The sequence below is a fragment of the Sciurus vulgaris genome (genome assembly GCF_902686455.1).
Source record: "Sciurus vulgaris genome assembly, chromosome: 13".
In the NCBI taxonomy this organism is placed as follows: domain Eukaryota; kingdom Metazoa; phylum Chordata; class Mammalia; order Rodentia; family Sciuridae; genus Sciurus; species Sciurus vulgaris.
The window spans coordinates 86,282,218-86,309,644 of record NC_136474.1 but is presented as its reverse complement, the minus strand read 5'-3'; the positions used below and the strand labels follow the sequence as shown (position 1 = coordinate 86,309,644).

The following is a 27,427-nucleotide window of genomic DNA, read 5'->3' as shown; positions in this document are numbered from 1 at the left end:
GGCTCTCGCGGACGCCTCCCAGGCCGCAGGCCTGAGTCGCGGTGCGCCTGCGCCGCGCCTGACTTCCGCCAGACCCGGCCGGGCTTCAAGGCTCTCTCCGCATCTCGCGAGAGCCGGGGCTGCAGTGAGGCGCACACCGTGTGACTAGAGAGAGCGCGTGCTGATGACGAAAGCGGATGTGCTCAGGTCGGAGGCGGCCCCAGAGCCCGGAGGGGGCTCAGGATTGAGGAAGTAGCGTGGGGAGGATCCGGCGGCTGGCGGAGCGCGGTGTTGTTTTGCTTGTTTCGAAGGCAGCTGTTCGGGGTCCGAGGGCCTCCAGCCTTCCGAGGTTTGCGGCTGTAAAACGGGGCGCGATCCGACATCGCCGCTCTTGGCGCTCTTCGCCCCTCATTTCTCATCAGAGAACCGCCTTGGCTCTCCGCCATGGCATCTACTGGGTCGAACTTGCAGGTATTGCTTCTCCTGTCCCCCCGACTTCCCCCCGAGTCCGAGCAGAGGGGCGGCGCGAGCGGGGGGTGGGGGCGGGGAGGAGGGAGGAAGCGGCCGCGCCCCTGGCCGGCGGGGCGGAGCGCCAGGGAGCCGCAGGTGGGACCGTGTGCGCTCTGCTACGCTGGGGTCCCCGGCCTGGGGCTTTGGGAGACTGCTGACTTGGTTGGAGGTTAAAAAGACGAGACACAAAACAGCCTCGAACCAAGCTGGGCAGGTCTCTCCAGTCACTGCCAGGAAGAAAGGAAAAGCGTAATTTTTGCAGAGCACTACTTGGACCTCTTCAAAATTGCGTAGTTATGGTTCTCTTTTACTTTCTCAAGCTGATAAAGCAAATCCCTTCCTTTTGAGTTTGTTTGCTTTTGGTGAACAGAAAAATGAGAACAGCCCTGGAATCTGAGGTTAGAGCCAGCTTGCATATAGTCTTTGTGAATTCATTGAATATATGTTTTTATGTGCACCCTCCCAAATGGCAGTATATAAGATCAGGAAGTATTTTTAAACTTTTGTGGCTCCACTTCCCCACACCCAAGGTAATGAGCACAGTGTTTTGTACATAAATGATGGACTCCCAAGATTGTAGATTCAGTCTTTAGTGCTTTGAAAATAGAATTGAGAAAAAATTTTCTGTAACAGTGACTCTCATCTTCAGTGGATCTGTGCTTAACCTCCTGGATTCCCAGCCTAGAAGGTCAGTTTGGGACAAAAGAGTAGCATGAAATAGCTATATTGAATACCTGTCTTGTGCTTAGTAGTTTGTCGAGCAGGTTATCAATATTGAGTGCCTGGTACAAATACCAAGGATAACGGAAAAGACTCCTTAACCCAGAATTATTGGTCCTGAGCAAAGATCCCTCCAAGTAGACTCATTTTTTAAAAAATGTGGGGAAAGACTGGTCTACAGCTTTTTTCTTGAAAATCTGCCTTAAAAGTTATTTTATATTTTTCACAAAATGTTGTAATTGGAACAATAACTTATTTCTTGGAATAAAGAAAAAAATGCGTGTGAATGTTTTCCACCAAGATTGTATTAAACTGAGATACAACTATCTTCATTTAATCTTAAGATTTTTCTTAAGCTCCATTTGGAGAGGAGCTTTGGTAAATGCATTTTGAATAAACATTTGTCAGTTGGTAAAGGTATTGTTTCTTTGAGTATTAAAGATGTTTTCTTTTTAATTACCCATCTTGTCATTATCCTTGTTAGTTCATCAGTTAAGTAGTTTGGTTCCATCAGCTTTTCATTCTTGAAGAGATTTTTGTGTGGGATTTGGGTATTCTGCAACGTAATATTCACCATTTACTTATGATATCTTTTTTCTACAAGAAGTAGTTTTGTTTTATACCCAGAATATATCATATTTGAGTTGGTTGTTGGATTTTCTCCATTGAGAAAATCAGTTAGAGATTGACATTTACTGAAGATACCGTGACTAACGATAAACAGGAAGGATGTCGAGTTATAGTTTTATTAGGTGTTGGTTCAGATGTGTTTTCTCATTTAGCCTTTTCAACCTTCTAACCTAGGAAATTTGGATGCAGAATAGTCATATAATGAAGAACTTTCCTACTGAACAAGACAAAAATCTCTGTAGCCAGATACTACAGGAAATACAGACAACTAACAGTCAAAATTATGAAATATAATAGAATCATGGGTTAATATAGGTGGGTAGCAAGGAGTTATCTTACTTCTGAGGACAAATGAGAAATGCTTCACAGAGGAGCAGTGTGATCACAGAAATTTCCAACTATAATTGTCTCCTGTGTGTTTGATGTGATCTCATATAATCCTCAAAACATCTTTTCCAAGTGACTATTATTCCAGTTTCACAGTATTGGAAACCTAAGCTTATTGATGGTTAATTAATTATCTAGTGTTGGCTAAGTAACTAGTTAATTAGTGTTAAGATTCTTTTTGAATCCAGATTTGTCTACTTAAAAGTCTGGTTTTTTTCACTACAAAATTCTGCCTTCTTGAATGCTTTCCCAAGCAGATAAAACCAACTCTGTTTCAGTCCAGTAATGTAATAAAATTTGCAGAGGTTAGAGGAAACTGCAAATAATATAATATGAAATAAAACTCAAAGTTGACAGAGTTCCTAAATATTTATTATGTCTACTCTGCCATGCTTTATGCCAAGTCCTGGAAATTATAAAACATTTATTTATCATTGGTGACCTCACATGGTTTATGAGAAAACACCTATCAATTGACTTAGGATATAGTGCTATCTTTGGGAAAATGTGCAGGAGGCAGTGGAAATCTATAAGAAATGTAGGCTGAACCATCTCAGGGCTGTTGGAAAGGCTTTTCAGCAGGAGGACAAGTTCTCAGGCTGAAGTATCATGAGAGACGGGTGAGTACGTGCTGCATGGAGAGGCGTGCCATCAGAGTCCATCAAGTTGTGCCAGTAGTTAGGTATGGTGGGAATTTGGTGTACAAGTAGGAGCACAAGCCTGAGTTAGGCCATATCATGAGGAGCCTTGTGTGCCACACACAAAATGGTTGGTCCTCATTCTGCTATAATGGGGAGTCACAGAACGGTTCAAACCAAGGAGTGGCATGCTCATACTTTTCATTTAGAATCAAATTATTGTGTGTATATAGGGGTGGGGGAAACTTGACTGGTAGCAAACCTGGTGCAAGGAGATCAGTTAGAGGGCAGAGTCCTGTGTGATGGGAGATACTAAATGACCAGATTATTGTTGTACCTATTAAAATAAAGAAGAAAGGCTTGATTAGAGAAAATTGAAGGAGGAAAATAGTCTTAAATCTATAGAAAAAGTGAGGAAGGAGGAGGAGTATAGGATTTCTCCCAGATTTCTGGATTAGATATCTTGAAAGGGTCGGAGTTGGTTCTGGGAATACAAAAAGAGGCATTTGGGGAAATGCAAAATAAATTTAGTTCTGAACTTGTAGAATTTGAAGTGCTTTTGGGGACTATCCAAGAAAAATGCCCAGTGAGCATTTGGATACCCATGAGTAGCACTGGGGTAAGTGGTCTGGCCTGGAAATAAGGATCTGGGAGTTATTAGCATAAAGATGGTAGCAGAGGTCGTGGACATAGGGAATCCCATCTTAGAAAGTTTACAGAATCAGAAGAAAACAAGGACCAAGGCAGAAACTCTGGGTTGTTGAGGTTTAAGGAGAGAGCAAAGGGAGCCTGGAAGACTCCAGACAGGGGAGAGGGGTGTGATGGTCAGTCAGGAGACACCAACAGATGTTTGTTCTGGTGTTCAGTGCTGCAGAGAACTTAGATAAACATGAGCCTTGGGAATCAGCAGGCAGAAAGCATTGCTATGAAAGGAACAGGAGACCAAGAAACCCAGGAGAACCTTGAGTATTTGACATTTTGCTGTAGAGGTGAAGAGACGCTGAGAGGGTCAGTGAAGAAAACCTAGAAACTGGAGAGAGTTGTTGTATTTGAATTCTGTAGATATTAGTCTGAGATAAGATTTAAACATTTTTCTGCAGAGGAGGGACCTAACAATAAAAGGATGGGGAGAATAGTAGAATGGCTTATCACTGATGGAGTAAATGTCAGAGTCGAGGGCAGGGATGCATTCCGGAGCACAGAGAAAGCATTAGTATTGGCAGACAAGGAATGGGACATTTTTTCTCCTGAGACATGTAATCGTAGAATTTACCATTTCCCAGGGTTTTCTAGGGTGGACACACCATAGTCTCCTAATCTGAAAAGGACAGTCCCAGATCTTCCCAATCTTGATCCTCCCTATTGATTGACTGGAACCTGACTGACTATGGGGTAATGAAGTCACTGTTTTTTGCCATCCCTCTGTGCCAGACTCATTCAAAAGCAAAGACAACAGGCATAAATTACTCCTACCCTTATGGAGCTTACATTCCAGGGGGAGAGCCAAGCCAAAAAAAAAAAAAAAAAAAAATCACAGAAGCAAAACCCACATATGCTTACAGGCAAACATCTGGATGAATTTTAAACATAGGAGCAATGCAAAAAACTCTGTTTTACAAGGATGGAATAAACTTTGGAGTCAGCAGCCTAAGATTATCAGTGTTAAATCATTGAAACATATTACATAGAGAGGGAGTAAACAGAGAGGCGAGTCCCATCCCAAACACTAAGACATATTTCATCACATGCAAGAAGGAGGATCAACAGACAGAAGCTACTGGAGAAGTAGGAGAAAATCAGGAAAATTGGGCTGGGGTCACAGGACAGTCAAGAAGGAAATGAAGGACTTTGTAAAGTATAGTCAGATGAGGACGAAGGCAAAGCTGGTCTTTGGGTCTGACATGGTAGCCTTGATATGAGCAGTTTTTTTGATGTGATGAGGGGAAGAGACTAGGGGCTAACCCCATGTGATTTGGGCTCTGAAAGGTAGTAGAGAGAGAGAACTAAGCTGAAGGGTGTGTTTTGATGGAGGCTTTTTGTAGGAGGAGGATTTGTGTGCTTACAGAAATATCCAGTGTAGAGAAATTACTAGAGATGACAAAGACAGAAAAACCAAAGGGAAGAAGATTTTTGAGAGAGCAGTGGGAAAGTTTTTTTCACTCATTCAGCAATTTGAGTACCTACCTTCTGACAGCACTGTTCTGAGGCTCAGAAGCTCCAAGTGAAGCCCCGTCTTCACAGAGCTTAATTAGTAGAGGAGATGGCCGGGAATGACTATATAGGTAAATACAGTGATGGTGGGATAAGAGAGTGCAGGGGTGGAGTACAGCCTCTGACTCGCAGATTAGGGAGGGCCCTGAGAATTTGCTGGCCGAACTAGGACTGGAGTGTTCTAGGAGAGGTCTACAGTGCTAAAGCTGCCTGAGTAAAGGGGAATTCTAGAGGGTTTCAGGTAAGATTCAAACATATCTGGGCCACGGTCCTGTGAGGCCTGCAGTCGATGCCCTAGCATTTGGATTGTATTGTTTATGGTAGGAAGCCATCAGAAGTTGCGGCGTGTACTTTGGGATGACAAGGGTGAGAGCAGGCTGCCTGCCTTCTGGGCTAGGTGGTAGTTTTGACGGATGTGATTGTGAATTGAACTAGGGTTATAGCAACAGTGATGGTAAGGATTATACTCTGAAAGAATAGTTAGCTCTCCATAATCATACCGATGAAATGGTGAATTTCATTTTAAATACAGAATGCCTACAAAACCGAGAGTAAAATGCGGCATTTATCAGGGGAAAGATTCTTAAAGTTTTAGCATATGCTGTCCAGTACCATAGCAATGTGTGGCTATTTAAATAAAAATTCATTCTTCAGTCACACTAGCCACATTTCAAGGGCTCAGCCATATGTGGCTGGTGGCTTCCATATCAGACAGATAACAACCATTTTCATCATTGGAGAAAGGATAGCTTAAACTAAGTAATTGTACAGTGTTTGAAACCAGATGCTTAAATACCAGCCACATGGGTTTCACTTTAAGCTGGTTGTGATGACTGATTCCTATGATCACAGTTTCTCAGGAGGCCGAGACTGGAGGATCATGTGGGTGCACAAGCCCAAGACCAGCCTGGGCAACACAGCAAGACTGTCTCAAAAAATAAAATTAAATTAAATTAAAATTAAAATTAAAAAAAAAAGGAGAAGAAAGAAAAGGAAGAAGGAAAGAGAGTTTTGCTTTAACAGCTATCAGTGTGGTACCTGACTGTGGCACCACAATAAGGGCTGACTGAGGAATTGAGTGGTGTGGCATTTCAAAATAAGAAAATTATAGTCAGAATAAGAAAGAATTATTTCTGCACTGTGGCTTTACCACAGAGCCTTTGGGATGCAGTTTTACATGACCAGTCTCTCCAAAGCACCACTTGACCCCATGCCAAGCTTCACTTCTTACATCCTATCTAGCTTACAAAACTTGAAAATTTACCTTTGCAATTAAGCTGTTTGGGCTGTGAAACATTCAGCTATTACATTTTGTCAATTCTAAAACAACACCATTTTTCTTCCCTCACTTCTGGACAAAAGGAGTATGCTCCTTCATTAGGAGGCCTGTTCTCCCGTTGTCACTTAATCTCCTCTATATCCCATCCATGAGCAGCTGCTTGAAAATGTAATTTTTTTTTTTTTTTTTTTTTCAGTGCTGAGGATTGAACCCAGGGCCTTGTGCTTGCATGGCAAGCTCAAAATGTAATATTATTCTTTATACATGATTGCTTTGGGAATTGTTTGGGTGGTCATTTTCTTTTTTGTTGGCTCTTATTTCTGTTGCATACAGTTTCACTACCTAAATTAACCTAATTATAACATTTTAATAAATCATTGTTATTCATGTTTGTGTATTTTTTTAAAGTTAAAGATAGTTTTTAATGAAAAAATTTGAGATAATTGTAGATTCACATGCGATACAGAGATCCAGCGTACCTTTTACCCTATTACATCTTGTCAAACTAGTACAGTATATAAGCTACCAGGGTATTGACATTGAGACATTCTATAATTCTCACTCATATTTTCTCACTTGGACTAGTACCTGTAAGTATTTGTGTGTACTTTTGTTACAGGGTAGGTTTATGTATCCACCACAGTTGAGATAGAGAAAAGTTCCATGTGTAAGGATCCATCATGTTGCCCTTCTATGACCACAATCATCTGTCTCTCTGCCACCCACCATCTGTTCTCTGATGTTAGTCAGCTTTTTCTGTGATCAGAATAGCCAACAAGAGCAACTTAGAGAAGGAAAAGTTTATGTTGGCTCATGGTTCCAGAGGTTTGGCCATGGTCAATCTAGTCCATTGGTCTGGGCCCAGGCTGAGGCAGATCATGGAGGAAGGGTGTGGTGAAGAAGCACTGCTCCATTCATGACAGCCAGGAAGCAGAGGGAGGCAGACGGGGAGCAGGGCATGCCCCCAGTGACCCAGCCGCTGCTCTGGCTATGCCCCATTCAGACTAGAATGGACCAGTGAGGTTGCAGTTCTCATAATGTAGTCATCTCCCCTCTGAACATTCCTGCATTAGCACAGGAACTTAGAGGGACACCACATATCTAAACCATAACACCTTACCAAATTAACCTGTTCCCAATCTCTAATTTTGTGATTTTTGAGAGATTTCTATAAGTGGAATTGTTAACATGCAACCTTTTGGGATTTAGTCAGTATGATACTCCCAAGATTCATCCAGGTAACAGTAGTCCTAATAGTACTGTGTGATACTGATCTGCCATGGTTTGTTTAACCATGAATACAAACATTGAAGAACATCTGGAACGTTCATGTACAGGTTTTTTTTTTTTTTTTTTTTTTTTTTTTTTTTTTGTGGACATTAATCTCAGTTTCTCTGGGATAAATGTCCAGGAGCCCTTTTTTCATTTTTGGTAGTTGCATGTTTAGTTTTGTAAACAGAATAGAAACAACCAGTTTCCCAGAATGGCTGTACCATTTTATATCCCCCAGCAAAGTACGAGTGATCCAGTTGTGTGCACGTCACCCAGTGTTTGATGTTGTCACCATCTTATATTTTAGCTATTCTCTGTTTTGTTTTTGGTACTGGGAATTGAACTCAGGACTCAGGCACTTAACAGCTCTCTTTTGTATTTATTTAGAGACAGGGTTTCACTGAGTTGCTTAGGGCCTTGCTAAGGTGCTGAGGCTTACTTTGAACTCACAATCCTCCTGCCTCAGCCTTCCAAGCTACTGGGATTATAGACATGTGCCACCTCTCCCAGTTTTATTGTAGCTATTCTGACATGCGTAGTTATGTTTTATTTCATCATGGCTTTACTTTGCATTTCTCTACTTGTTAAGCATATTTTCATATAGTTATTTTCTATAATATCCTCTTTGGTGTAATGTCTGTTCAAGTCTTTTGCCTATTTTCTGTTTGGATTCTTTTTTAACTATTGCATTTCAGTCCTTTAGTTATTCTAGATACTAGTCCTTTGTCAGCTGTCTTGCAAATATTTCTCCCAGTATGTAGCTTATCTTTTCGTCCTTTTAGCAGTATCTATTAGAAAACAAAAGTATTTATGTTTGACAAGGTCCAGTTTATCATTTTTCCTTCTATATATTGTACTCCTGATATCCAGTCTAAGAACCATTTGCCTAACCCTAGATCCTGAAGGCTCTCCATGTCTTTTCCTGAAAGTTTTATAACTTCATGTTTTATATTGAAGTCTATGATCTATTTTGAGTTAATTTTTGCAGAAAGTGATAGGTTTAAGTCAAAGCTTCCCCAACCCCTTATAGGTATTCATTCACTCCAGCACCATTTCTTTGAAAGCCTGTGCTGATGGTAGAGCACTTGCCTAGCAGTGGCAGCCTAGAAAGAAGCTAAAAGCCTATTATTCTACCATTGACTTATATCACTTGGATATATTTGTACAGATCTATTCCTCAGAGCATTTTTTAAAAATTGAAAATTATAAAGGTAATTCATGTTCATTATGGATATTTTAGATGTGGAAAAGTAGAAAATGAAAAGTCCATAAAGTCTTACTTATCAGAGATAAGCTCTGTTAAATGTTTTCCCATCTTTTTTCTTCGTCGATTTATTTTTTTGTTACTCCACATAGTTGAACTTGTGCTGCATATAAGAGGTTTGTGTCCTGCTTTTAAAAACACCCATAGAAATATTTGCCATGATACTACAGATGTTTCTTCATTTAATGCTCTTTAATAATCCTTTAATGTTCTATGTATGGCATGGCATCCTTTTGCTGTTAAAAATTTAAGTTTAAAGAACTCTGTGTTTAATGTCTTTGCTCAGTAAACCTGTAGGTTCACTACTGGGTTAAAAGCTTTGGGTATTTTTCAGATTCTTGATATTTCATGGCATTGCACAGTTCCTTTTGAAGAGGTTTTAGCCAATTAAATTTCTACTGTTTCTATATATTCTGAATGGTGGCACTTAATTTTTAAGAATTTCCCTAAGAGCTTTTTTAATTTGAGTTTTCAGATTATTTGTTTATTCCTTACTGACCCTAAGTTTGATTTTCTGAGTGAATATGTGAGAATTTTAGTGATTGGTACTAAAGTAATATTCAGATAACATTTATCCATTTAACAAATCAAATTTGCATTTTATAAGATTGTAATTTATAAACAAATGCATGTTGTAATTTTTTTTAAAGTTTAAGATTGCTTTTATTTAAAAAAAAAAAAAAAATTAGCCCTCTTTCACTACTTCTATTCAACATAGACCTTGAAATCCTAACCAGAGCAATTAGGCAAAAGAAAGAAATTAAAGGGATACAAATAGGAAAAGAAGAGCTCAAACTATCCCTATTTGCCAAAGACATGATTCTATATTTAGAAGACCCAAAAAACTCAACCAGAGCTTCTTGAACTCATAAACGAATTCAGTAAAGTAGCAGAATATAAAATTAACATCCATAAATCAATTGTGTCCCTAAACATCAATGACAAATTGACTGAAAGAGAAATCAGAAAAACTATTCCATTCTTAATAGCCTCAAAAAAAAAAAAAGCTTGGGAATCAATCTTATAGAAGAGGTAAAAGACCTGTACAATGCAAACTACAGAACACTGAAGAAAGAAATTGAAGACCTTAGGAAATGAGAAGACCTCACATGTTCTTGGGTAGCAGAATTAATATTTTCCAAATGGCCATACCACCAAAAGTGCTGTACAAATTTAATGAATTCCCATTAAAATTCCAATGATATTCTTTAGAAATAGAAAAAGCAGTCATGAAATTTCATCTGGAAAAATAAGAGGCCCAGATCTTTAGAAAAGAAAGGTAATGGAGGAGCCATCATGATACCAGACCTTAAATTATTCTTAGAACTATCATAACAAAAACAGCATGATATTGGCAAAAAAAAAAAAAAAAGAATTGAAGACCAGTGGAAACGAATAGATGACACAGAGACATACCCCCATAAATATAGTTATTTCATACTAGACAAAGGTACTGTAAACATACATTGGTGCCATAAACATACCGTGGTTAGCCTCTTCAACAAATGGTGCTGGAAAATTAGAAATCCCTATGTAGTAGATTGAGATTGAACCCCACCTTTCACCCTGCACAAAACCCAACTGAGAGTAGATCACAGACCTTGTCATTAGATCAGAGACCCTGTGCATACTGTAAGAAAAAGTAAGCCCAACTCTCCATTAAGTCTGCTCAGGAACAGACTTCCTCAATAAGATTCCTAAAGCACAAGAAGTGAAATCAAGAATCATTAAATGGGATAGTATCAAACTAGAGAGCTGCTTCACAGCAAAGGAAATAAGAATGTGAAGAGAGAGCCTACAGAATGGAAGAAAATCTTTACCATCTACACTTCAGATAGAGCATTAATCTCCAGGATATACAAAGAACTCGAAAAACTTAACCTCCCAAAAAAACAAATAACCCAATCAATAAATAGGCAAAGGAACTGAACAGACACTTCACTGAAGAATAAATATGAATGGTCAAAAAATATGTGAAAAAATGTTCAATATCACTAGCAATTAGAGAAATGCAAATCAAAACTACACTGAGATTCCATTTCACTCCAGTCAGAATGGCATTTATCAAGATTACAAGAAACAATAAATGTTGGCGAGAATATGGGGAAAAAGTTTCGCTTATACATTGCTGGTGGAACTGCAAATTAATGCAACCACTCTGGAAAGCAATATGGAGATGCCTTAGAAAACTTGGAATGGAACCACCTTTTGACCCAGTTATCCCACTCCTTGGCTTACACCCAAAGGACTTTAAATCAACATACTACGGTGACACAGCCACATCAGTGTATATTGCAGCTTAATTCACAATATCCAAGCTATGGAACCGACCTACGTGGCCTTCAACAGATGAATGGCTGAAGAAAATATGGTACATACACATAAAGGAATATTATTCAGCCATAAAGAAGAATGAAATTATGACATTTGCTGGTAAATGGATGGAACTAGAGAATGTCATGCTAAGTGAAATAAGCCAGTCTCAAAAAAAAAAAAAAAAAAAACAAAGGTTGAATGTTCTCTCTGATATGTGGATGTTAACCTATAACAAGGGAGGATAGGGAGGGGAAGTATAGAAGTTCTTTGGATTAAGAATGAAGGGGAAAGGAGGCGGGATAATAGGAAAGACAGTAGAATGAATCAGACGTAACTTTTCTATACTCATGTATGAATATACATCCAGTCTAACTCCTCATCATGTTCAACCACAAGAGTGGGATCAGTTAGGCGGAGGTGTAACTCAGTAGAGTGCTTATGAAAGGCCTTGGGTTGGATCCTGGCACCACCAAAAAAAAATTTCAAAATGATTATTTACTTCACACTTATATTTATGCTTTTATTTTAATGTTATTATTTTTTATCTCAAACAGAAAGCAATAGATCTTGCTAGCAAAGCAGCACAAGAAGACAAAGCCGGGAATTATGAGGAAGCCCTTCAGCTCTATCAGCATGCTGTACAGTATTTTCTCCATGTAGTTAAATGTAAGTTAGATGTATTTTTTACTTAAAAACATTCAAAGAAAAGGTTATTCTATTTCATTATAAAAATCGAAATACAAACCAGAAAATTTTGAACCATGCATTTGCCCAAAAAAAAAAAAAAAAAAAAAAAATTCACTATTAAACACTCAGACTTAACTAATGTGACAGCTGTCCTAGTTATTACTTTGTATACCCAGGTATCCTAAAATGTCCACATTCAATGGAAACAGCTTTTTATTTTAATGATAATATGTCCAAAGCATATAATCTGAACTTACTGTCAAGGCATATATTTGGAAATAACTGTTTTAAAAATAGATTGGGAGACATTTTATTTGTTTATTTTACTACTATGTATTGCATGTTGACCATGTGCCAGGCATTTTTCTGGGCACGGGAGACACGGGGAGAAAATGAATAAAAACCTCTGTTCTAGGGATCTTACTTAAATTTAAGGCAGTTGTATAGGTCGAGGTTTTTTTTTGAGCTTCCCCATTTAATCTTGAGGGTTTATGCCCAATTAAAGTGAAATTAAGAATGAATCATAGCACACAAGGTATGTGGGGGAATCCCATGCATTACATATGTTGTGGAAGCATTCTTCTGGAATAACCCTGACATAGTCTGTTATGTAGTAATATCACTATGGTGTTGGTACATATAATATGTGAAATTTTTATCACTTTGTATATTCTTTGAAATAAAACTTATGTAAACATTAATGGAAATGGCTAATATGACTTCTTTTATTTTTGATTAACATGTATTACTTATACCTCTATTGGGGTTCATTGTGATATATCAATACATTCATAACAGTATGCACTGATCAAATTCAACCTCCCTGCTATCCGCATACCTCCATCCTCTAATCACTGTTCTATACTCACATTGGTTTTTTGTGAGACTCTATAATTGGTTTTATGTGAGACAAGCAGCTTTTAACTATTTGCAAAATGTAAGCTACAGAATATCAAATAATTTCTTATTACTTAACATAACTTAAAAAACCTGCCATCTTGCTCAGGTCTTTTTTTTTGTCTCAGATCCACTGTTTGTCTCCAACCCTTTGGGAAAAGAAATAGAAAAGAATTGATCATCATTGGTTAACAATGAATTAGAGATGATCTTTTCTCTCTCCCCGAACTTAGAATTCCATTATTTAAAAGAATATGTCTAAGAGTTTTTAATTCTGTATAGAACAGTAATGGAAAATTCTCTCATTCCCTTCACAGATGAAGCACAGGGTGATAAAGCCAAGCAGAGTATTAGGGCAAAGTGTACAGAATATCTTGATAGAGCAGAAAAACTGAAGGAGTATCTGAAGCAAAAGGAGAAAAAACCACAGAAGCCAGTAAAAGAGGGACAGCCAAGTCCAGCTGATGAGAAGGGGTATGTATTTCAGAGTGTTGGATTCTACTGTATCTTTTAACTTTACATATATGAAATTCATTTCTTTTGTTGCCTGTTTTTACCAGTAAAAGTTTTGTTAGGACACAGCCTCACCCATTCATTTACATGTTGTCCTCCAAGGCTGCTCTGCCACTCTAACAACAGAATAGAGCGGTTGCAGTAGAGATCAACATGGCTGCAAAACCTGAAATATTTACTGTCTGGTTCTTCAGAGGCAAACGTTTGCTGACCCCTAAGTTTACCAAGCCTAAGGGATGATACGTCTCAGGTGACCCTCCATGACCACTTGCCTAGCAGTAGGGCATTCCTACATTTGTAGGAATGGCATGTAATACCCTCTGACCATCATGTAATATGGAGGGTTAAAGTTATAGGAGTGACCTGTGAGCTAAATCTTGGGCCATGTGGACAAAAAGAAAGATAACTTCAGTAATATAATTGTTTGAATATCTTAGGCAAAGTTTTTTTTTCTATGAATTTGAATTAGATGTGCTTAAATTTCTGTTAGATTTGTCATTGTGAAAACAACTGCGTAATTCATAAAAATTGAAACCCATTATACATTATAAACCATTTTATAAATTATCACTCATAAGTTAAATAATTAAATTATATAATTTATAAACATTGAAACCCATTTTTGGAATGTCTTCGTAGGTAGGAAATACATCACTGTAGAGGCAAAATTCATTTATTTGACGTGTAATTTATGATTGCCCAACTTTGTACTAAGCAGACAGAACACATTCTAACCAGATCCTCTCTGACCACTTTGCTGATTGTTGCCAGAAGTGGTTCTAGGTGACACACTCTTAGGAACCAAAGGGACACTCTGAGCTGGAGTGATTGGAACTGGATGGGGTGAAAGCAGAGAGATTCTGGTGAGCTTTAGAGGATGTGATGCAGTTGATGCTCATAGTAGCACAGATCCCTAGATGATCCCTGCAGTTGAAGGAATGAAAGTAACAGTGCTTTGGAAACTTTGTGGCTGCTAATGTAGACCATTCTGAAGACATGAGGATATAAGAACTAAAATTGACTGGCTGTTTCAGACTCCATAGCAGAAAATTATAGGTTTAAAGTTTTATCTTCTCCATTCAAGACATGGTCAGGGAACCAGGGTAGGGACTTTGTGTGACACTGAAGAAGAATATTTTATATTCTGCATCCACAGTATTGACATAACAAAACTCAGTTCACAGTTTCATTTTGGAAATTATTGAATTTTTACTTGATGTTTCTTATATAAAAGAACATTAATCTAAAGCAGGAACTCCAACATGAAATGGAAATATTGGGGAAAATTCAGTGCCCATGGTCTCCAACTCTCATTGAGACACTCTTCCCTGCAGAAATAATCTGTCTTCCTCTGTCTGTTGAGGCCCTTCCAGTCTGGTTTGAAGACCTTGTAATCATCTCTCCTGCATTGGTTATTGAGGGATGCCAGTTTTTATCCTGTACTGATTTATTGCCGGCTGTTACCTTATAGAAATCTGAGAGTCTGAGAATCAAGCAGAGATGCTGTATCACTAGGAGAGGTGCCCAGTATCCATGAGGAGACATGCAGTTATGAATTCCTGTGTATGTAGGCAAGTCAAGTTCAGATAGGGATCTGGCTGCTGCCAGTTCCCTGCCACGTGCTGCCAAGGCTTGGGAGCACCCATTAAGACCTCTGCCACAGCTCCCTCAGCAAAACCAGTGCTCCTCTCCTGTCTGAAGATTGGATCTCCAAGTAAGCAGCCCCCCCTTTCTCAGAGGGAATCCTACCTGCAAGGGAACCTCCAAAGGGCAGTTTTTACAATAAGTACAACTGTTACAGTACAAGAAAGCATGATGAGGGAGGTTGAAGGGAGACTTGTGAGATCATTTTCACAGTTCCAACCTCACCCATAACCCTACCATCCTGTGGTAACCAAGGCAATCCCATTTTGGCATAAAACCTGTCAGACTTTTCATTTCCTTTATATTTTATATTTTTTTAAATGCTATAATGTCAAATGAGTGTGGTAGCACATGTCTATAATACCAGCTACTTGGGAGGCTGAGACAAGAGGATTGCAAGTTTGAGACCAACCTGGGAAACAGAGCAAGACCCTGTCTTAAAATAAAATAATAAAAAAAAACTGGGGATGTAGCTCAGTGATAGATCACCCCTCAGTTCAACTCCCAGCATTGAAAAAAAATGCATATAGTATATATAATATCCTGTTTTTTGTTTGTGTCACTTTTTCACTCAACATTGTATCAGGAATATCTTTCTAACAAACTATTTCTTCAACATCATTTTTAAAGGTTGCAGTGTGCTCTGTAGTAATAGCAAATGTGTTCTATCATATAATTAATTGCTATAATTAACGTTGCTGAACCTGGTGGTGCACACCTGTAATCCCAGCAGCTCTGGAGGCCAAGACAGGGAGATCACAGGTCAGAGCCAGCCTTAGCCAATCAGTAAGGCCCTGTCTCAAAATAAAAAATAAAAAGGACTGGGGATGTGGTGGTTCAGTGGTGGTTAAATACCGCTGGGTTCAATCCCCAGTACAAAATAAAACAAAAGAAAACTCATTTTAAGTTGTTTCCTCCTCAGGATAAATTTCTGGACATGAAATGCTGAGTTGCCCATTGACCTTTGGGTTCAGTTCATTTTCATCAAGAAACTTCACTTGTACTTTGGAATTCTTAGACTAAGCTATATAGATATTTGTACCTTACATAATTAGTATTCTGGTCTTTTTTCTACGTAGTACAAATTTTTGTTGGAATTCATATTTTGCCTGGTCCTGGTGTTTTTGGTTGTTGTTTGCAGGTCTTTTGTAATACATCTTAAATTCTTTGTGGAATAATGTGTGGGGCATGCATTTATGAATTCAAACATACATACGTGTATCATGGACATTTGGAGCTAGTTCTTAACTTCATCCTGGTCTTTTTGTTCCTTTCCTGTTCATGGCTCCCTATTAATTGATAATACACTTCTTATTTAATATCCTATTTAGAGTAATAAAGTAAACATAATGTGAATGTCTTATTTTGCCATTAAAATTGCAAATATTTCAGGTTATCCTTCATTTTTGCATTATTTAATAGCAATGAGTGGTCATTTGAATATATTAAATTCTTTTTATTAGGAATGACAGTGATGGGGAAGGAGAATCTGATGATCCTGAAAAAAAGAAACTACAGAATCAACTTCAAGGTTGCTTTAGATTTTATTATTAAACTTACTATCTTTATGGAAAAGACTCATAGTCAATTGTCTACTTAAATTGGTTATTTTTTTTCCCTCTATATTTAAATGAGGTTAAAAAAACTGTCTTTAGTTCACAGTTATCATATTGGCTTTGCTTAAGGTGTTTTTCGAAGGGTTTGCCATCCATGGTTTGATATTTTCTTTTTTTTCATGGAGTAAAAATATTGCTTGTTTTTATATCTGCCTTTAAAAGGCTGTCAGTCAACTTATTCTCTCTTATTTGCCCCCTTGTAGAGGAGATAGCATTTATACAAATTTGAAGACATTAAAATTTGCTTTTGCAGAGAAAAAGAATAAATTAGGAATTACTTGGCTTTTATTGCCATTCTGTGACTGATTTGAAGATGGCTTCATGTTTCCTACCTGCTCTTTCTCATCTGCTTCTCATTAATCCTATTTATATGTATCTCTTTACATTTCTCTCTCTCTTAAGTGTTTTCACTTGCCACACCTATATAAGCCCTTTTGTTCTTTTCTGTAGTACAGTGGCATCATGGCTTCCACCTCAAGGTTGACCACTTAAAAGCTTTCTGTTTGTGGGCAAGTTCCCTAATCTCTGAATTGGGGTCCCCATCTCTAAAATGGAAATTTATAATCCCTTCCTTTCAAGGAAGGAAAATTAATGACAGTGTAAATACTTCATGATATTTTATCTGACAAAATTTAGGGATTTAATAAATGGTAGTACTGTGTATTTAAGAAGACATCTGTTTAATTGTTGGCCTCCTAAACTACTGAAATGTGATTGTTCTTTGATATGTTAGTTAATGTTTTTTCAAATTGAATTTTATGCTCAACTGTTGGTAGTATGTATGTATTCGTTTGAATATTACCAAATAGAACACATGACAGAATGATTTCCATGATGTAGGCTCAGCTTTGGTTATTGAATAGTCAATATACCTCACTTAACCAGACTTTTAACCTCGCTATACTAATCTACACTTTGCCCATATTTCTGTCTTACACCTTTCCATCAAGATGTGGGAAACACTTAGGATAGTGCCTTGAAAGCAGAACAGTTGATGAGGACAGGGAGGCAGCTTTATGGAGAGAGAATCCACTCTCTCTCGTGGCATTATTCCAGTTGTAGAGCAAGACAGTTTTTTTCTGTCTGCCTTATTGGTTTTGGTTCAGTTTCCTTTCCAACCCCGGCTTCCCGCCCCTCACAAGGGAAATGTAATTGTTTCTTTTTAACCATTTTTAAATAGATATTTCTGAAAATTCCATGTCAGTTATAAGCAAGAGAGATGTGAAAAAAAAATACAAATGTTTAAAATGTAAATGAGGAAATTTATGTGGGATTTCAGGATGAAATAAAACCAGAATCCCAGTATTTTTTCCCCATATTTTAATTTAATGATTTGCTAAGGGATTTTGTAGTATAACAACTTTTTTCTGAATCATCTTTTTCCTGAAATGCTGTTTTGAGTCTTTTATTTCTGCTTTAGATTATGACATTTAAGTATAATATATGACTGTTATAATTAAAAACAGGCTTATGATTTTTCTGTTAGCTAATGTAGGTATTCAGTGACTTTTGAGGTTGAATAATGTTTTCATGCATTCATAATATAATCAAAGACTGGATAAATTTATGTAATAAGAGATACATTCAGTTATTTGTATTTTTTAGTAATCCCAACTCAGTGGTTTCAAGGACCACTAACTCCCAGTATTTAATTTTCATCAGTAAACATTCTAAAGTCACCTTCAGGTTTAAGGAGAAAGGTATTAATGTAAAAATAAGCTTTTCATATTTTTAAAATTGCATAAAAATCTTGAGTTAGCCAGATGATTCATGTAATAAAGTAAATTTGTTTTTGTTTAACTGACATAAAAACTTATTACAGTATAATGTTGATATTTTGTTCTGGGGAATTACTAATCTTAGTGGAATATGAAAGGAAAAGTGAAGCTTTATATGCAGAAGTGTTTATGATTTTATTTAATTTTAGTCTGATAATATTTTCATAATTTAGAAAAGTAAGTTGCCAAATATAACTAGTCTTAGAATAATAAGTAGGTAACATTTCCTAACAAGCAGAAACGATTTATAAAACTAATTCCATAACCAGTAAATTGTGTAAGTGATGGTGTTTTCTTATACTCAAAACAACTGTATGTCATCTTAGAACAGACTGCTTAGTAAAAAATTTATAATTGAGTAATTTCTATAAAGTAGAAAATTAGAAAAGCTTTTGATGAATGATAACTAGAAAATTTTTTCAGTAAACTGTATTAAAAGGTATTCCTCTTGAAGTCTTCCTGCAACAGTTTCTATGGCTTTTGAATATATTGTGTTTAGCAACTAAAATCATTCAAGTAACTTGTTAATTTACAAAAATTATAACTAGGTCTATTTAGAAGCCACATGAAATCTCAGGAAATTGCTGTGGCTCAGTAAGGAGGCAGATTCTCTTTTACTTCATCTACTGCTTCCATTCCATCCCTTTCTCTCTTCTCCTTTTCCCTTCTATTTGTCTTCGGTTAAAGTTTTTAGGTGTATTTTCTCTCTGTGGTTGAAGAGAACATTAGAGCTCCTTCTCTTTTGGTTCACAGGAGAAATAGTAAATCAACTCCCATTGAACCAAGTATACTTTGCTCTAGAATCGGTGTAGTCAAATATTGTAATCACTTTATGTAGTGTTTGGTGCTTTCCCAAACACTGTTAATATTCATTGTCACTTGATTCTTACACTAACCTAAGTTAGGCAGATAGTGTTATTTTAACAAATGAGGAAACAAATAGATAAGTTAAATGTCCTACCCTAGGTTATGTAGCCACTCACCTAGGTTTCTGATTCCTACTGACTACTCCCAACAGTTATTACTTCTTCATACTGTTTCATAAAAGTCATAGCACTCTTTTACAGATGTTTTTTCCCATCTTTTAATTTAATGATTTACTAATGAATTTCATAGTATAATACCTCTTTGAATCTTTCTTCTTTTTTCCTGAAATAATATTTTAAATCTTTTTCTTGTTTTAATTTATGACATTAAGTATATGACTTCATAGTTTTTTAGTACATAAAACTTTTCCAGACAGATTTATAATGCATTTCTTTTAACATCATTATTTCAAGTTATTGTCCAACTTTGATAAAACTTCTTTAATTTAAAGATGACATAATTTTGTAGGTGCCATTGTTATAGAGCGACCAAATGTGAAATGGAGTGATGTTGCTGGTCTTGAAGGGGCAAAAGAAGCACTTAAAGAGGCTGTGATATTGCCGATTAAATTTCCTCATCTTTTTACGGGTGAGATGACTTTTCACTGAATTTTATTTGGTGATCAGATGATTTAATTAAATTTAGTGATTTTTTTTTTTTTTTTTTTTTTTTCTTTTAGGCACTAGTGACTAAGGTAAAACGTGAATTCTGGTCACCATAACATGAATTTTTATCTTAAATTCTGACAGTTATAAGGCAATGTTATATCTATACACAAAGATGTTTTATTTGTTATACATAACTCTGTTTAAGCATAATGACCTAAATAAATATCAACCAATAGGACATAAGGCAAATTACTAACACGCAGTGGAGTACAGTTCACTAAAATATAGTGTATATCTACATTAATAAATTTACGTCTGTACTGTGATTAATTGAAGGATGTCCACATCTATGATAAAGATCAAAAAGGAAGTTATAAGATGCATATAGTATGGTTCCATGTTTATTAAATAAATGGGTACATTGAGAAGTGGATGACTTAATGTCTACCAATGGAGTAAAATCATAGGTGATTTTTACTTTTTGTTTTGACTTTCATCTGAATTTTTTGCAATAGTCATGTGCTAGTTTTTTAAGAGTATTTCCATTTCTTATAAAGAAAAGTAAGAATTAATGGTTTCAGATGAAGTACATATCCTGCAGGAACAAAAGGACAGTTCGTTATCACCATGAGGAGAGCTCACGCTCTGGCTCCAGCAGTCGTGCCCTGTCTGTGCTAATGTTGCCTTCACACTATCCCTTCTGTGACTGATGACCTGTGTCTGTGATATGGCTACACCCACAGTCTAACAGTCAAGCAGAGGTTTTTCCTTTTGAAAACAAGGTGGTTTATATAGAAAGCAAATCTGTGATGTTGGCCTCAAACTGAACAGGTCCAGACAGTGAAGTCGCATAGAGCAGTGATGAAGAGAGCAAAGCACCTGTGGGCCACGCGTTGTCCACCTAGCCTCGGGGTGCGCCTTACAGCCTCACTTCAGGAACACGAGACACACAGTATAAAAGTTGACAACATAGTGCTATAAAGGTACAAAAATGTGGTTGAAGTCATTTTCTGTTATGTTACTTTGCCAGTGTTTCCCAAATGTGAGTCATTTTTGTGTCGTCTTCATGAATTTTTCCATGTATGTGTTTGCCACTATTATTTTTTGAAATACAAGTATGACATAAATACAGAGAGACATACAGGAAACTGCAAGTGTTCACCTTCTTTAGTTATCACAAAGTTAGGATTGGGGCTGTAGCTCAGTGGCAAAGTGCTTGCCTAACATGTGTGAGACATTGGGTTCTATCCTCAGCACCACATAAAAATAAACATAAAATAAAGGCATGCTGTAAAAAATAAAATAAAAAAAATAATTATCACAAAGTTAGTATGCCTGTGTACTCATCCCAGCTTGAGAAATGTTGTATTTCCTGTATCTTACTGGTCACATTCTGCTTCTGTCCTCTCCAGAGGTCAGTGCTCCCTTTACTTCTAGTAGCATAGATTACTTTGTCTATGAACTTTAAATCACCTGACTTACTTAGTAACATTAAAGACTGTTCTATTATAAATTAAAAAAAAGTTTTTCTAACACATTAAAAAAAATTATATTTAAAAAGTATTTGTATACCACTTTAGAAATATTCATCTGATATCAATGGTATATGTGCTCTGCTCAGGGAACACTAATTTCTTATATTTAAAAGAGGAACCCCCCCCCCCCAGTCAATCAATAAATAAATAAAAAGGAGGAAACCTGGCATGGTAGCACATGTCTGTAACTCCAGCAACTCAGGAGTCTGAGGCAGGAGGATCACAACTTTGAGATAAGCCTCCACAACTTAGCGAGACCCTGTCTCAAAATAAAATAAATAAAAAGGGCTGAGGATGTAGCTCAGTGGTAAAGCACCCCTGGGTTTAATCCTCAGAACCACCAAAAAAAAAAAAAAAAAAAAAAGAGGAAAAAAATAGAATTCAAGTAAAAGCTAAGGTTTTTATAACAGTTAAGATAATGGTATTAATTGTCACCACCCTTGAAAGGCATTCCTGACTATCCTATCCAAAATAGTATGTTTTTGTTCTTTATGCTGGCATAAAAGTAGTTATTTATTCCTTGATTATCTGTTTCTTCCACTCGTACACATTAGGATAACAGATTAGTTTTTGGTTTTGTTTTTTTGTATTGGCTATTGAACCCAGGGGCACTTTACCACTGAGCTACATCCCCAGCCCTTTTTATTTTTTATTTTGAGACAGGGTCTTGCTAAATTGCTGAGGCTGACTTCAATTTTGCAATCCTCCTGCGTCAGCCTCCTGCGCTGCTGAGACTACAGGCATGTGCCACCACCTTGGCAGAATAGATTTTTGTTCACTGTTACATGTTCTCAAGGTTTTGAGCAGGGCCTAACACATAGCAGGGGTTTTCCATAAGTACTATCAAATGAACAAACATGTAAATGAAAAAAAAAAAAGATAATGAATGATACTTAGTTGTTTTTTTTTTTAATGCTGGGATTGATTCCAAAGGGACCTTACCAATGAGCTATATCCCCAGTCCTGTTGATCTTTTTATTTGGAAACAGGGTGTCACTAAGTTGCTGAGTCTGGCCTTGAACTTGCTATCCTTCTACCTCAGCCTCCCCAGTAATATTTACATTTTGTTAGTTGTCTACACACCATTCTGTTAGACATTGTATGTCCATCCACAGTTTGTACCTAGTAGTTTTTTAATGTGTATTTGATATTTTATTGCCAGCTGTAACAGCCTGGTTTACTTTAGGCAGCATTTTAATTTCTTATTAGCAAAATTGAGACACAAAGATTTGATTTGTTCCCCTGTTATATTTTAACAAAACTAGATTCTAAAATAGAGCTCCCACATATCATTCTCCTGTTGAGATTGCCAATTTTAATACTTACTTAGTTTCCCTGTGGATTCAAAAATTCAGCAGAACTTTGAAGTCATTCTAAACTATTAGGTTCATTCCTCCAAAGGTCATAATTTTTTTTTAATTTTTTTTCCACCTGCCCTTCCTTTATGGATACAGTTTCCTTCAGTATCCAGGTGCTGAGCAGTGCACACAGCAGATGGCCAGGAAATCCCTTCACCTGAACTCTTTCCCACTAGACTTGAAACCTGCAGAGGGCAGAGATACTGCTGCCTGTCTGTCCCGCACATTGTGGTTTCAACATATTGGTCGAATGAATGAGCAAGTACATGATCTTCTTACTAGGTTAATATTAATTTAAATACACTTTTGACAAAGTAGTCTCTAGAAAAAGCAAAATGCATTTGAGACATACTTACCTGAGATTGATTTATTTTAAAATCTTTTTATTCTTACTGATAAGTTTAGAGTGAAAACCTTTTCACAACATTCTTCAGAATGAGTGATATCTACAGGAACTGAGTAATACTCTTGAAATTCTCACATTATCTTTCTAATCAAATTTTAGGCAAAAGAACACCTTGGAGAGGAATCCTATTATTCGGGCCACCTGGAACAGGAAAATCCTATTTAGCTAAAGCTGTAGCAACAGAAGCAAACAACTCAACATTTTTTTCAATATCTTCCTCAGACCTTGTTTCTAAATGGCTAGGTGAAAGTGAAAAGTAAGTAATAAATCAGATTTTTCTAGTTTCTTCTTTGCCTTGTAGTCACTCTTACCAGTCTATAAAGGTACCTTATTTAGTAGAGTCAGAGAAGAAATATAGGTGGTCATTTCTCTGTTGCATCAGTCCATAATTCAGAATTTATTGTATGAGAAAAAGTACATTAATAAAACTTAGTAAATTGTAAAGTGAATTATCTAGCTGTCGCATTCTTGTAACATTGGTATATTGTTTTGTTTTAGTCTCATACTACTTTTTTTAGATTCTGAAAGTTTTTATTTGTTTTTAGACTAGTTAAGAACTTATTCCAGCTTGCCAGAGAGAACAAGCCTTCCATTATCTTCATTGATGAAATTGACTCTCTGTGCGGTTCAAGAAGTGAAAATGAAAGTGAAGCTGCACGCAGAATTAAGACTGAGTTCCTGGTTCAAATGCAAGGTAGTAATGCTGATTTTCACAATAGTTTTCTGTCTGCTCTATAACCATATTAGAACAATAGTGAGGAATAAATTTAAGTAGAATTTCTCCATGCTAACAAATTTTTATTATGCCATGTTTCATTCTGTTTTCATATTCATACATAATATTTATCCAGTTGTAATTATCTTATAGGACCCAATTCATTTAAATAGCATAGATAGTAATATATCCACTTTTAAAGTACCAGGAACAATATCAGTCAAGGAAATATTTTGGAAACAATATTAATAGTATTCTTCTATAATCTAGGAGGTTTTGATTCTTGAGAATATTTTCATCATATTATAGTAATATGACATTTGATTGAGCATTGATACCTTTTCAGAGATATTAAAGATGAGGCACTTTAATGCTAAAGCACTCCATTTCTTAACATACAGACAAGTTTAAAAAAAAAAAAAAAAACACCAGAATAACCCAAGTTTTAAAAATATTACGTATTTTAATACAGGGGTTGGTGTGGACAATGATGGAATTTTGGTTCTGGGAGCTACAAATATACCCTGGGTTCTGGATTCTGCCATTAGACGGAGGTATGATATTCAGTGAAAACCCTTCATATAAAATCTTGACATAATGAGTATTATATAAGTAAAAACATAAGAAAGTAGATGTTTAGTAAAAGAAAAATTATTTCTGTAATTTTTAACTCGAATATTAAACTTCAGCTATAGGAAAAGTAGGAAAACTCTTCACTTTTTCACTACTCCCTCATATATTCATTTAATTTTGCATGCTAAAGAAAGAGCATTTCAGTCCTTGCCACTTTTATCCCATTCATGGGCTGATTTGCCATATGCTAGATTACCAGTGAGTACCAAAAAAAGGAAATGTGGTAGGTACTTTGGAAAAATAGCCTGATTCCAAACTTGTCTCTAGAGGTAGTAGAAACCTTTAAAATTTCATAGCCACAGAGAGTTACCTAGCAGAGAAAAGTCTACAGAGACCAATAAAATTGTCCTTCATTGCTTCCTCCCTATCTCTAAATACTGAAATTCCAAGAAAGTAAGCAAAATTACTGTTAATAAAAACATAGCATTTATTATGGTATAGGATTTTCTGAATATACTAATTATAGTAAAGAGGACATGTTGTATAATAAATGTTTATTCTTTAAGAGTTTGACTAATTTCACTATTTGAAATTTAGAAAATTACTGACATCTTTGTTTTCTATTATTGTACATTAATCCCTTAATCAGGAGGTCATAGAACAAATTTGTTAGAACTGTCATTCTATAGGATATTGTCTTTTTATGTCATGAATTCTAGGCATATAATAAGCAAGGTACAGAGGCACGCACCTATAATTCCAGCAATTCTAGAGGCTGAGGCAAGAGGATTGCAAGTTCAAGGTCCACCTCAGAAACTTAGCGAGACCCTATCTCAAAAATAGAAAGGACTGGAGATGTACCTCTGTAGTAAAGAACCCCTGTGTTCATTCCCCAGTATCAAAAATAAATAAGTGAATTCCATGATTGGAATGTAAACATTGTGACCAAAATTACCCAAAAATTGTATGAGAAAGATTCCAAACTGGTTTCCTAGCTATTTTGCTTTTACTTTCTTGTTTTTAATGTGTCCTGGATGTTCTCCCTTTGGTATAACTGAAAATATTAAATATCTGTTTCTTCTTGAAAATAATCCCAATTTTCAGTTAAAATAAAAGTATATGTTTTAATACCCTTAATATAATTTCTTTTTAAGATTTGAGAAACGAATTTATATCCCTTTGCCGGAAGCCCATGCCCGAGCAGCAATGTTTAAACTACACTTGGGTGCCACTCAGAACAGCCTCACAGAAGCAGACTTCCGAGAACTAGGGAAGAAAACCGATGGCTACTCAGGAGCAGATATAAGCATCATTGTACGGGATGCACTTATGCAGCCCGTTAGAAAAGTGCAGTCAGCTACTCATTTCAAAAAGGTACGTAACTTCAATGGACCCTTTCATATATTTTTGAAATGAATTTTCAAGACCATCATTGGTTTGTCTTCAGAGGAGTTGAAAAGAGTTCAGTGTTGTATAATAATGTGGTAATTGGGTTTAACAAATAGACGTTTTTCTGTTATGTTGGAAATAAGTTCTCCAATAAAGTTTATTTATTAATAACCATGGGTAGTCCTAAAGTGTCTTAGAATTTTCTAAGTAATAACTTTGATATTCCTCTGTATAATTTAGACTAAGTATAATTTAGACTCTATAATTTAGACTCTTTAATTTAGTATAGAAAATTAAATATATAGTTGTAAGGCTGCTTCTGATGTAGCTGGAAAAACGTTGAGCAGAATCTGGTATATTTATACCTGAAGAACAAAGTAAAAATAATACAAGCTAATATTTCTTATATATTTACATTGTCTGGCACTGCACTCTGTTCTTTTCCTTATTATTTCACTTGGCCCTCACAAAAACAAGATGTGCATGTAGCCATTCATCTGGGACTTGGATGCTAACACAGTTTGCCTAATGCATCACGACTAGAATGGGGCAGAGGTGTGATCTGTTCCGCAGTAAAGTGTACTGAAGTCACAACCATTCTGCTATCCTGCTGTACACTTACCTGCCTGCCGGAGGGAGTGGCACAAAGATGACTAAGATAACAGTGTTGTAAAAAGACCTTGGTCTTGAGATCCTGACCTAAGTAGCAATGAACTAGGTACCTTTTACTATCTTGAGGCTTGAGGACAGCAGTGTCCAGAGTTACTCAAAGTTATGTATGTGACAGTCCTTAAAAACCATTAGAAAATTAATCCCACAGTATATAAGACCAATATACTGTAATAAAGTTTTTCTTTTTTTCTTTTTTTATTTGTTCTAATTAGTTGTACTAAAGTTAGAGTTTGAATTAAAATTGCAGCTTAAAGCCAGGAACCATAATTTACTGGTTATGTCTCCTTGAGCAATTTAAATTACCTGTTTAAGACTCACATATAGTGGAGATAACATGACTTTGAAGTGCTACTATGAGAGTAAAATGAAATAATACTCATAAAACACTAGTTGTAATACCGATTGTTCACCTACCCTTCTTTAGCCATTTCTTTACTAAGAAACATAATAAGCTTAAGTTGATGCCACAGTCATAATATTTCTCTTAAATTCTCTTTGACATTTAGAAACAAGTTTTTATCCAGAATTGATCACTCCATTTTATATCTTAGTACCAGGGTCAGCACATACGACCATGAAGCAAGGTCCTTATTAATAGCATAAAGGTGAACACCCAAATTGGTTTTAACACAGGGACTTTGAATCACCAACTATAGTAGACATCTCTGTGACTCTATCCTTTTCATTGGAGTTTCCCCCCTTTGGTTCTTTTTAGTTACACATAACATTAGGATTCATTTTGACATTATTATAAAAGATGGAATATAAATTGCTCTAATTCAGTACCTCATACTTCCCCTTTCCCTTGCCATCCCTGCCCCCCAGGGCCCTGTTCTCTTTCCTCTACTCCACTTATCTTTCTGCTGTGTGTACTGAAAGGTTTTTTGTTTGTTTGTGTATTTTTGGTTGGTGTCTTACACTTATACATGATGGTGAGATTCACTATATTCTTATATGTACATA

At 36.4% G+C, this 27,427-nt stretch overlaps 1 protein-coding gene across 1 annotated transcript in view; it reads left to right on the top strand.

Annotated features, from left to right (window-relative positions):
- Positions 1 to 205: 205 nt before the first annotated feature.
- VPS4B (vacuolar protein sorting 4 homolog B) overlaps positions 206 to 27,427 on the top strand; it is a 32,843-nt gene continuing 5,621 nt past the window's right edge. Inside the window, exons 1-9 of the mRNA XM_079109387.1 lie at positions 206 to 450; positions 11,761 to 11,872; positions 13,108 to 13,264; positions 16,411 to 16,478; positions 19,677 to 19,796; positions 23,215 to 23,371; positions 23,661 to 23,809; positions 24,303 to 24,384; positions 25,558 to 25,777. Of these exons, the coding sequence (XP_078965513.1) occupies positions 424 to 450; positions 11,761 to 11,872; positions 13,108 to 13,264; positions 16,411 to 16,478; positions 19,677 to 19,796; positions 23,215 to 23,371; positions 23,661 to 23,809; positions 24,303 to 24,384; positions 25,558 to 25,777 (1,092 nt within the window). The 5' untranslated portion in view covers positions 206 to 423. The remainder of the gene's footprint in view (positions 451 to 11,760; positions 11,873 to 13,107; positions 13,265 to 16,410; positions 16,479 to 19,676; positions 19,797 to 23,214; positions 23,372 to 23,660; positions 23,810 to 24,302; positions 24,385 to 25,557; positions 25,778 to 27,427) is intronic.